The sequence below is a fragment of the Cyanistes caeruleus genome, chromosome 6, assembly GCF_971803275.1.
Source record: "Cyanistes caeruleus chromosome 6, bCyaCae1.hap1.1, whole genome shotgun sequence".
In the NCBI taxonomy this organism is placed as follows: domain Eukaryota; kingdom Metazoa; phylum Chordata; class Aves; order Passeriformes; family Paridae; genus Cyanistes; species Cyanistes caeruleus.
The window spans coordinates 32,536,580-32,548,962 of NC_141706.1; the positions used below are offsets into that span (position 1 = coordinate 32,536,580).

The following is a 12,383-nucleotide window of genomic DNA, read 5'->3' on the forward strand; positions in this document are numbered from 1 at the left end:
TTTCTACTCTTTGCCTAGCCTTTATTAAATAGTACATACAAACTTTTGTGCTTCCAGTAGAGAACATTTTTACCTATTTGTTTCAAAAAACCCAAACAACCCAAAACAATAGAATTCCTTTAAAAATCAAAACAAAACAAAAAAAAAATAAATAGCAAGCTTTGTGTAGCTTTATTTCACAAAACTTCCTCTCCCCAAAAGGACATGGAGATATTTTTTTTAATCTATATCAATTAAGCATAGCAAATTAGAATTGTTTTCTAATTAAAGATTCTATCTGTGGCCTGACAAGGATGGCAGAAGAGCTCCAGCAACTCTTGCAGAAGCAGTGAGATACCACAGCCACAGCTTTTTTATCTCTACCCATCTGCCCTCCCCCAACACAGTTAGCAGAAGATGCTATGTCCTTGTGTCTCAGCTACTGTACTGTAAAGTGCCATTTTTCAGCTTGAATTGCTGATAAAGAGGAGCTACAGCTAAGCTACCAGACCTTACAGTGGAATGAATGAAGTACAGGCACATGTTCACTTCTGCTGACATAGCTATGAGAAGAACCAGAAAAGCTGATGCTCTATGCTGTTCCAGCAGCAGCCACATCTGCTACCTAGTATCCAGCTGCTGCTTGCCTCCTAATCATCAGTTTTAAAGGTTATAAACCCAAATTAGAGCTTTTGTCATACAGTCCAGGACAGGTTTCCATGAGGAAGTTATTGCAACTTCAGCTGTTGCAGCCAAGCAAAAACCGGAACATTGTCCAAAAGCTCTTTTTTTCATTTCAAAAGGAGAAATAAAATGCAATTATACAGAATAGAAACCTGCAACTTTGACTGAAACACAGTGATCTCAGAGTACCTCTTGGCCACAGGGACCAGTAGGGACAGGAAAGCCCAGCTTCAAACCACTTACATGGGAAGCAATTTCAAACAGACACTGGGAACAGAAGTATCCCAGTACTGTGGACTCCCCATAAATCCTTTTTCAAGTAAGGCGGGCAGTGCTCACACTTCTAGAAAGCAATGCCATCTTCTCATAGAGGAGTGCCAACTTCTTGGTGGGAGATGGTATACACAAAGGGAGAAGAGTTCTGCTGAAACATCCAGTTAATATCTGCTTAACGTGTGCAGTCAAGCACCTGTGGAGCACTGCAGGAGTGGTTCTGGTGATGTTTGCTTTTGTTGTTTTATTTGTTGGGGTAATATTTTAAATTAACTCATGCAACACATGAAAGGTAGGGGCAAATTGTTTTTCCAGGCATCCACCACATTGCCGGCAATGAGATGTGCCACAACAGCGAGTGTTAGCTCTAGGCAGCTGTTACCTACAGGTCAATGGCGTTTATAATAGAAAATCTTTCATACACAGTGTTATGAATAAAATTGCACTTGATTTTGTTAAAAACTCATATCACTGTAACTTTTCTAAATATTTCCTTTCTGGCATCTTAATTTTCTTTATCATCACAGGAGCTTCTCTCTAAAACTCTCTCATGCATATTGGACACATGACATACAACAGCTGTTGTTATCTACCAGAAAATGGGTCTGTTGTTTCTTCAGTGCTTATTTCTATCTGTCCCCACCCTCCCCCCAAAAAGGTACAGGCAGTTCACCTCTAAGTGTCAATTGTAACATTGAAATATAAACTCCTCAAGCAGACATTAGGAATTTTAGTTTCACAGATTAAATATTTGAAAAGTTACAGAAGGTGCTGGAATAGTACACATGTCAATTGCTTAAAAATCCAAACTTGCAGCAACTTTAAATTCAAATTTCCAAAAGGTTTATAATGTCCTTGTGAACTTCTTCCACAGCAAGACACCCTCCATGACATTAAAGCATCAAACTTTCAAGGCTGAGATCAAGAGACAAATCAGCAGGATGTACTTGCTCCACCAAGCAACTTTAAAAGAGGTGTCTCCACTTCCAAGAGCACTTCCTTCATTCCATTTTGGACCTTTCGAAGTGGGTAATCATTCTTTCCTGGAAAGTAAAATACCCAATCTTGTCATTTTCCCCAGTAGGTTTATATTATTCAGAATGTGCACATTCACAACAAACAACACTTGTATGCATTTTAAGTCAGGAGTCAAACTTACACAGCAGATACACCACTTATTTTAGAATACATTTGTATTCTAAGAAGCTGTATCATGGCTGTTCCCACTACCCTTCCCCTCTTGTAGCATTTTAATATTGCAATGACATGAGCAGAGTCCAGTTCTAATAAGGCAAGACCTTATCAGCTGACTCATGACTCCTCTGGCATGTCAGAAGACTAATTTGAACTGAAGATTTCCTTACTAACCTCATCTGAATCCAGAAGAGCTGGAAGAGCACTGCAGTGGGGGGAAAAAAGTTAAAATAATTAGAGCACATACTAAGAACATACTGACAACCACTTTCAACCTTCCATTGCTTTTTAGGGCACAGAAGTGAAGACAGAAGTTTCAATTTAACAGAAATTAGAGAAGGACACACAAAAAAAGAACCACCCAAGGAGTATCCTCAATGACCTTCACAGTTTTAAAATTCTATTTTGCATCTTATTACTAAATGAGCAATTTCCAATTTGCCAAGAAATAAGCTGCTTCACTCATACAGGAACATTACTGAACTGCACTGAAGACATTTATAATATGGGACCATGTTGTAAAAACATGTCCCAGAAGTCAAACAAGTTCTACTGGTACTTCAGCCTTGCCAGCTAAACTGATCTCCCATCTATTGGGATCTTGGCTCTTCACAACCCTGATCACACTCTCAGAAACAGAAAAACCTGCAACAGATTACCTCAAAGTGCCCTTTCCTAGTTTAGAGCAGTCTAGTTCTTTTTTCCTAAGGAATCCTGTCAGTCTTAAAAAAACATAAGTACCAGAACTGGGAAAATCAAATTCAATTGAGAAAATGCACTTTTTTTCTCTTAAAACTTCACCTAATTTTTTGTCTTTACCTAAGTTCAGGCAAAGTTTCATACTTCAATCCAGATCCTCTGACAAAATTACTTGTTCAAATTTGTGAACACACGTATCTATGAACTTCAGTTTTGTTATGAAAAATATAGACAGAGGCGCTGACACTTCTAGCATGTAGAAGTTATTAAAAGCAGAAGAGATATAGACAGTACACATAGCTGATTATATAACCACAAACAGAAAAATGACATCTGATGTTCCAGATAAAGCTGAAAACTGGATTATATTATTACATGGTTTACATTCAGCAAGATACTCAAAGGTCTTTTCAGAGCACTAGAAAGGGGTTTGTTTCCTTTTTGTTTTCTGGATTTATGTATATTGTTTAAACTTTAATAAAATGCAGTCCAGTATACAGTTTCACATTCCACGAGACTGTTCCTTAAGTCAGCCTGTGTGCAACCCCAGCAGACTGCATACAAGGGATCAGAGGCCAGTGCCAGGCTGAACCAGTCTCTGCCCATGGAAGTGCAGCATACAAGAGATAAGGCACTCAAATGTGTTCCTGTGGAAAGAGAACCTGCCTTTATTGTGATTATAAAAATACTCACACATCTGTCACTGATGAAGGAACGTTCTCTTCTACCCACTTCAGGTCATCCTCTTGCTACAAGTACAGAAATTAAACAGAAAACAAAAGTCAGTTTTCCCACAGTGCTGTCATATGCAAACCTTCTTCTTCTCAACCTACCTGACAAAAACCAATATATTTGTAATGTCAGTTAAAAACTTAAAAATAAACAAACACAAAAAAACTCCTTCAATTTGTTTTCTGAATTAGAGAAAATAAGGAAAAAAAGAAGTAAAGAAAAACCCCACCCACTTGCTGTGAGCTCTGTAACAGTCCTTTCCATCACCCACTCGCAAAATAGAAAAGTTTGATTTTCATGTTATCTATTCTCAGGTAAGCAGTATACAGCTGCACCCAACCCTTGAGAAAAACAATGCTAATGACAAAAATATGATTGCTATTATAACAAATTCCTATAGGTTCTTTCAACTTTTAAATTTATGCATGAATTCTATGAAAAGATTACAAGACATATTTTTAGGCCTCCTAGATGAATATGCAAGTATCTTGCTTATAAGCCACACAGGAAAAATGCATGTTCCCCCAAAGTATTTAGGAAGGTACATAAAAATATACACATTACCTCATTCATGTAATGAAACACAAATCTCAAAAACATAGGGAAATTTATTTAAAATATGGCTCAGCCTCCCTATCAAACTGACAAACTTGTTAAAGTAATGTTTTAATCACTATCATCATTATTGTAACAGTGATAACAGATCATAACTATTGTAATAGTGATAACAATCACTACTGTATTATACTGTATTACACTACACTGAACTGTATTCTTAAAGAAAATTCTTAAAGAACAGACTGAATTCTTAAGTTCCTACTGTATTTACAGGAAATCTCATGAGAAATCTGTATTTACTTTCTTTTCAGCAGTACTGTTAACTTATGATACTTTGACTCACTCACATTCTGAAGTAAAACAAAAAGCTCCCATTTATTGCCTCAAAAGTTGGCATATTTGTGTGCTCCTAATGGCAGTAAATAAAGAAGAGAGGAATCTATATTCTTCCAAGTACAGAGGTCATACTCACAACTTTGTTTGCTTTTACATTCCCATTTGGTTCTTGCTTTGTACTTCTCATTTTCATTCCCTCTGAAGCCAAAAGAAGAAAAAAGATTGGGGTAACTGAATGATAATTGTTCATAGACTGTAAGTGAAAGTGTTGAATGTTCCTTCAGGACATTTCATCAGAGTCAAAGAGACACAGACCACCTAATGATTCAGACTCTTCCCCTTTGAAAGGCTTGCAGTATTTTTTCTTGGCAGGTGGAGTATGTAGTTTTTTCCTGAATTTTGAAATTTTACCTAGGAAATATAGATTTCTAGTCCTTCTATTTAAGCCAGACATCAGCAGCATAGAACCCAGACATAGCTCCCAGAGAGGCTGTGTAATCTCCATCCTAGAAGATACTCAAAAGCCATCTGGACACGGTCCAGGGCAATGCGTTCTAGGTGATCCTGCCTGAGAAGGGGGCTTGGACAGCATGACCTCCAGAGGTCCCTTCCAGCCTCAACCATTCTGAGATACAGGCAACTCCCAAAGTGTATTTTGCCTACTGACAGCTCACCAGCCACTTGGTTGCCTTAAAAGCTGAGAAGCAACGTGCATCTCCTGGCTTGGCAGACAGCCAGATAGCGCTGGTTTGCCAAATGCACCTAATGGATTACACAATTCTCCTCAGCTCCTAAAGAAGCCAAACAGCACTGACATAAGCCAGCATAACTCATTTATGGACAGACAGCAGTAGGCATGTAGCCCTACCTTTTACACAGCTTATAAAGAGAGGTGTTACAATAGACAATTTCACGAATAAACATATTCCCCCCTACGTTTACACTGGACATTCCTATGCTAAACCCTAATGTAGAAAAGGAAGAAGATTTCAGAGTTCAGAGACCTGATAATATATGGAAATTCTTAAATGGGATTTTAAAAGACCTGCACACTGAACTACTACCTACCAACAGTATCTAAGAGATCCTTGTCATCGCAACTGGATTAAAACCTAAGATGTGACATATTTAATCAAAGTCCACTGGACATGGCAAAGCAACCACAGCAGTAGCAGTGTTTTCAGTGTCAAAGGAAAACCACAGAATTAAACAGGCAATGTAAATACTAAACATAAAGCCAGTGTTTCCTCTAGAACTCTGTGTATCAATGGCAATTGACTCTGATTTTTCCTGCAGCAATAAAATTTTTAACAGAGCAAGACACCTTCCTCTAGAGAACTGTTTTCAACACTGAAATTGAGTAGGAAAATTTTCTTCTCTTACCAAAGCTTTCCTTTAACATTGGCTCTTTCTGCTCATCATCATCCTCCTCTTCTGACAGTGGTGAGAAAGCAAACCTGTAGAAGTGAAAGAATGAAAGCCATCTTAGAATTCTATCTCTTGTCTCCCAAGAGATCCATTATCCCAACATGGACATGGCTTGATTATTCTGTCTAGTTCGCTGTTTTTAAGACTGATGCTAAGCTACATAATCAAAATTTAAGTCACTTCTTTTTAAGTAAGTTGAGCACCAGGAACAGACTAGATTTTATATATGTAACTTCTCTAGGTTTACTTCTCCCCATACACACTGCTTATTCATCAGTGTACAGCAACTAAAAACCACCCACCAGTACTTTTTGAATAAACAAGCATTCCTAAAACCAACTATTTTTAGGAAGAGGTAAAAAAAGTTGAACCTTTGGTTGTTAGCAGATGGTCTCCACAGAATCATGATGACAAAAAGGATCATTGAAAACAATAAACGCCAGATGGCATCATCCACCCATAGCTCTTGCCAGTCCTGTCAAGAAACCAGCAGCAGAAATGAAATATGTTGTGAAGCAAGAAAGTTCATGTCCCCATCACTTTCCAAGGCTGAACTATAGGCATTTGTCAAAGAGGTTTATTACCACAACACTGACAATTTTAGCATGTGTTGCTTTGTGACAATCTCACTGCCAAATATAAACTTATCGAGAGGCAGCAACTGGAGAAAGCATTTCATATAAACTCACCGACTGACAGTCCACCAGCCTGAACTTCATGGTTGTCCAGATGATGAATACAATAGATGCTGCAATATTCAAACAAACAAGCTGCTCATTACTACAGAAGATGCCAATTCAAATGCCCCACTAACAGGATTGTGCTTCCCAAACAAAGATCAAAGACCTGAATACTGAAGTTTTCAAATTAAATTTAATAGTTTTGGAAAACAAGAGATGGCTCTATTGCACTGACCTTAGACAGAAATTTAGGCACAGACCAGTATATTTTACCCATTTTTCTCCATACACAAGACATAAATCAAAGTATTTAGCCAACTCCTAATTCCTATTTATTATTTTTATATCACTTATCTAGCATTCAAACCATGGTTTCATTATCACTTGACAAATAAAGCTGACCTTGAAGTAACCTTGAAAATAATCTAATTTGCTTGAATGCCTTAAGCATCCAGATCTTGACCCACAACAGTTCCAACACTCAAACTATGCTCTTACCACAGTTTTAGAAGAAACTCCCCTCCACTAAAGTATTTTAAGATGATTAAGAACCAGGTGCTGGAAGAAATTTCATCAGAGCTGTTGTTCAAAAGGAATGCACTTTTTTGTTTATTTGTTTAAGTCAAAAAACACAGTCTTTAGAAGTTTTCAGCTCATTGTATTGATAGCAGAAGTATCTGGAAGCACCAACAGATTTATTCTTGAAGTTCAGTTTATCACTACTATAAATGGAAAAAGGAACTCAATCTGTATTCTTCCAGAATAGAGATGGCATTATGTTACAAAACTAAAAATACAGTTTTTTCAAGAATCACTCTGATCTTCAGATGTTTTAAAAATCCCAGAGCATACAGTGATACTGTGATTTCAGAAAAAGTATCCCTGTGAAGTTAACAGCATAATAAACTTTTCCCCCTGGCAGCTCAAAGTGGAACTAAAGTGCTCTGGTAGAGGAGCTGCAGAGAACTACTGATATTGTCAACATCAGGACTAATAATCGATAATCCTCTGTCTCAGATGTATCAACATGACACTTGGCAAATACTGTTAGAAATGAGTCAAGTGTTAGAAATACCAAAAATTTTGATTGTACTTACACAAAGGTCACCAAACTTATAAATTTACTCTAGTGACCAAAGCCCTATATGAAAAGTGGTTTTATTTAACTGGAATAATATTTTGCTTACCTGCTACCGCCAAGATGAGTGTGTTGGTGAAGTGCCGATACAAAGACAGTTTCACAACATTCCTTCGAAGTTTTAGCAGTTTCATTGTTTGAGTCAAGCTGATGAATATGTATGGAAAGTCAAGGAAAAGTCTCTGAAGAGACAAGCTGGTCGCACAGACTTACGAGGACACAGACCTTATGATTAACAGCTCTCTCAATTACACACTTAGCCCTCTGAAAAATTAGACCATTCTCAGTAGAAGAAAAGATTGATCCTATGACAAAGGTACCAGAGAGCAAAATCTGTCCTTTTCATGTTGTTTAGTCATCTACACCTATAACTCTTGTCATATAAAGATGCTATCCAAACATATATTTTGGACTATGGCCCATTCCCTCAGGAAAGTCATCTGTGCTTTTCATAAGTGAAAAGTGAAATTTGAACTAGAAATTAGTTTAATGCATGTGCACATTTTCTCTTATTTCCACAGTGACAAAACAAGTGCTTAGGAAAGATATTGTGATAGGGGAGAACTGTGGCTTGTCACAGCTGGGCAGCAAGCTATTCTCATTTTATATAGAGCTTTTGTGACCGACTTTCACTAAGGACACTTTACAGGGATTTTGCTATAGACAAGTTCATCATTTGATGTCAGTTGCTAAAGTCACACAAGATTATGGTTGCTTGCAATGCATATGTCAAGACACCAAAAAATAAACTCTGCCTCATTTTGTCCCTTACTTCAAGACTAGTTTGAATTTTACAGACTTCTATGTTTGATGTTGCTAAGCAACCTTCTCCCCCAAAACATAAACTTCTTCAAAGGCTACTGCTCTGGTGCCATGACATGCTAGACTAGAACAAATTACTTCCATACTCAATAATGAGATTCTGGTAACAGGCAGATTATATTCTGGAACAGCTTTACACAGACACATCCAGTTCAACAAAAACTAGGTAAGCAGTAGGCAGCAGAAGCTTACCTGAACACTCAATTGCAGAACTTCTACAACCTTTACCAGAAGTAGAAAAAATATATATACTTGGATCTTACTTTTAAAAAAAGTTCAGCCAAATAAAGACTCAAAAAAAACCAAAATTCAAAAGAAAACACACCCCATCAAGCAAAACAGTGAAGGATATCCACCAGCACAGGGCAGTATCTAGGAAAGCCAGGGGAATAAAAGCCAAGGAGGCAAGATCATTCTGGGCCTAGAGACAAAGAGAGAGCCAATAAGAACAAACTGAAAAGAAAACAAAGTAGAGAAGGGAGGAGCGTCAGGCTGTTTTATGAGACACCACAAATACGCCACCACAAAACTTCCAAGTTTTACTACAGAAACAGAGGGCTTGAACCAAGAATTTAGTCCAATGCACAGAGAGGAACTGACAATACCACATTGTCAGTTCTCAGCTCTCCACCAGCAAGGCAAGAAGCAGTTTTCCAGATTAAGTCAATCTAGCACTGTTAAAAGGAGTCTCTGCTGAGGCAGTTGCTGTGATTAATTGCTCTGTCCACCTCTTACAGAAAACTAGCAACCAGCTTGTTAGAGATGTAGTAATTAAATCTTTTACACTATCCATGGATGAACTGCAAGCTCCACTGGCAATTAAGAGTTTGACTAAAAAGGCAAAACTTGCCTCTGTGTATACATCATAAACTTATCAAAGTCCTAACAGAAACAAGAAAAACACCCTTTATTCCATTTAAGCGTAAGACAGAAATAATAAGCTATGAATAAGGTCGTAGCATTCTGCAGTTTTTAAAAGGATATCCACAAAATAATACAGGCATCAATCATGGACAGGGCCAAGTTTGCTATCAGAGCCACAGTGTCATAGAAAAACTGGAAAAAGTATCAAATATACAACAGGTTAAATACTTTATCCCAAAAACAGAATAACAGAAATCTACATCCCAAGATGCATTTAACAAATACAGTAGCAGCACCACTCACACATACTTCCCCAGGCACAGCCTCCAAAACTGGAGCAGTGGGAATTTGGGTTGGTGGTTATTGCTGGGGAGGGGGAGGGAAAGCAGCTGTTCACACAAGTACATACAGCCAATAGTGCCTGTGGCATATGGGAAAATTCAAGCAGTTATTACTGACCCCTGTGACTCTAAGAACACCTTCCATGCCAGAAAATAACAGATAAAGGGCTCCAGCCATAACTACTTTGTGAAGAGTCACTCCAAGGCGAGGCCTGTAGGAAACAAAGTGAAATTCAGATTAAGTGGGGGACAAAAAATGAAGTCGTGTCAACTTGAATCTAAACATAAGGTATGAAGCATATGAATAAACGGTCCTTATAACAAGCCATATCTAGATCCAAAAGTATTATTTTGGTGCTTGAAACTTAATATATTAATTCTGACTTATGTATGGTATGATGTGACTAAGGGAGAGACTGGAAACAGTCCTGTTTCTGAGTTAACCTGTCTAGCTTTTTATGACCATTTCACTAAGTCTCATCCCACTCCTTCACCAGTTCCCCCAGCAAACCCACACTTGACTAAAATTCCCACTGTCACCTAGCATGTGTTTTTACCGTTGAATACAGCTGTGGACAGACAAATGAGCCACAATCTTACTGAAGCAGATCCCCTCACCTATCAGTAATTCCTGATGTACCCCATTTATAAAAGCTCCGCCTCATGCAGAAGGCAGGCCCATAAAGCTCCCATTTCAGTCAGTGAAGCATCTCAACAATGTCTCAGAAACCCACCCTAAAGGAGCACACAGAAGTAGATGGAAGGAAGAGCAATCACACTATTGAACTGTCTTTGTTTACTAGTGAAGAAGTCTAGGTCTTCAGAGCACCTAAGTAAAGCACTTACCTTTTAAAAAAGCAAAGTACAGGGAGATGAATACTGCCCTAAATTCTTAAAAAGCAATAGTGAAAGCCCTTTAAATGTAACAAACCCATAGCAGAATTACTCACTTGACTATCCCATATCCCAGGCTCACTATGATGACCAGAGTTCGAGCCAATGAGCGCTTCACAGCAGAAAGAAGTTCTGCAAGTATTACTGCTCCTTGAACTACGAAAAGCAAAGAGGAGGAAGTTAGGTCATTAAAATATAATATCTGTTTTATTAACTACGGCCTGCAATTATAGTATGAGAGCAGACATCGAAAGTAGGCTAAAGATAAAGTGCATCATCTTCTTATTATCTACATCTGGAGTTAGCTTTCAGAAAACATAGGTCATTTGGCATAAAAAATAAGCTACAGAAAAATTTTACATCCAGCCTAGATACTCTCCCAAACAAGTCAATCAATAAAACCTTCTGCACCATGGGTATGGCCAATCAGTAAAGTCATAATGACATTTTACCTGCAGAGTTTCGTTTGTATGCATCCAGCCTGAAACTCAAAATTAGAGTAGAAGAGTTTTACATAAAGGGAAATCTCTTAAACTGGATTATGAGGCTGTGGGTTGAATACCAAGAGTTACCTACAGTGCGATCAAGTTGAACAAGGAGTTTTAAAGTATCTTTCCAAGGCCAATGCCAATTGTAAGAAATTAATTACAAGCCACACTGAGCAAGTCCTATTTTATACTTAAAACCAGCACTACAGCATAGCAGCACAGAATGTAGCATTGTATATACCTTAAGACACCACTCTCAGAAGTCAGATAAAGCAACAGTATTTTAGCTTCAGAAGAACACAGAGCATAATGTTTACATTTAAAAATACAGGAACTCTAGTTCCCTGTTCTTTGTTTTGAAACAATCCTCAAGTAATCATGCAGTTAACATGTATCTGCCACCCCAATTTAGCATAAGCCATTAGTGCTGTGTCCCCTCAATTATCCTGCACAATGCAACTGCCACCTACCGGATTCGCCCGTGTAGCGGATGTTCTGGAACTCGGCATAGAAAACCGCTTTCTCGAGCATTCCCAGGAAGATAACAGCACCAATCCAGAACTGGATCCTCAGGAGATCCCGCCAGTAACAGGCTGACCATGCAAGCCACAGAACCCCAAAGAATACGTACACAATACACATCACCATGAAAAACTATTACACAAAAAGAAGAAAGAAAAAAGAACTTTAGAACCAGAAAAATAATTTCCTTGTTTCCGTTCCACAGCTGTAAGACAGCTCTATTTTCTCCCCTAGCATAGCAACTTGGGAAGTTTGAAAATAAACAAGCACTGTTTCATTTGTCTTCTCTGGACTCTAACAGTGAGAGTCTAATTTCTCACTACCAACAAGGGGAATGAAAATAACTGAATTTCAACACAATTTCTCCCTTGAAGAATAGTCTGCCAATTTATTCACAGGTAATCTTTTTCTAAGATACATGCTACTAGATTCCAAAAAGTTATGAATCCAAGCAAATCATCAAGTACTACAAACTCTAGTTACACTCATGTATTGTTCTATTAATAACTTCATCATACATTTACAGTACTCTGCAAATAAACTCACAGCCCACCTTTAGACACCATTCCACAGAACAGAGATAAGCAACTACTGCCTGGATGCCCTTTGTTCAAATAATTTGACAACTTTTCTCAAAAGCTGATTTCCAGCACTCAATTTTTCACCCAGTTTTAGGGCAGAAAAAAAACTGCAGCTAAGAAAGAAATCCAGATATTCATTTAAATATTAATGTTTTGCGATTTTTGTTCGG

General features: G+C 38.0%; 1 protein-coding gene across 21 annotated transcripts in view; it reads right to left on the minus strand.

Annotated features, from left to right (window-relative positions):
* Positions 1-12,383, minus strand: part of TMEM87A (transmembrane protein 87A) — a 24,157-nt gene continuing 11,774 nt past the window's right edge. For 11 of the 21 annotated variants that reach the window (XM_086891791.1, XM_086891795.1, XM_086891807.1 and 8 more), the window contains 12 exons: positions 11,581-11,764; positions 10,679-10,778; positions 9,847-9,940; positions 9,508-9,579; positions 7,751-7,859; positions 6,573-6,631; positions 6,255-6,358; positions 5,839-5,912; positions 4,592-4,653; positions 3,523-3,578; positions 2,305-2,335; positions 1-1,979 (listed from right to left, as the gene is read on the minus strand). In XM_086891791.1, coding sequence (XP_086747917.1) covers positions 1,938-1,979; positions 2,305-2,335; positions 3,523-3,578; positions 4,592-4,653; positions 5,839-5,912; positions 6,255-6,358; positions 6,573-6,631; positions 7,751-7,859; positions 9,508-9,579; positions 9,847-9,940; positions 10,679-10,778; positions 11,581-11,764 — 987 coding nt within the window. In that variant the 3' untranslated portion in view covers positions 1-1,937. Of the gene's footprint in view, positions 1,980-2,304; positions 2,336-3,522; positions 3,579-4,591; positions 4,654-5,838; positions 5,913-6,254; positions 6,359-6,572; positions 6,632-7,750; positions 7,860-8,871; positions 8,945-9,503; positions 9,580-9,846; positions 9,941-10,678; positions 10,779-11,580; positions 11,765-12,383 lie in introns of all 21 variants that reach the window. The other 10 variants (XM_086891793.1, XM_086891796.1, XM_086891802.1 and 7 more) reach the window with 3 other exon arrangements.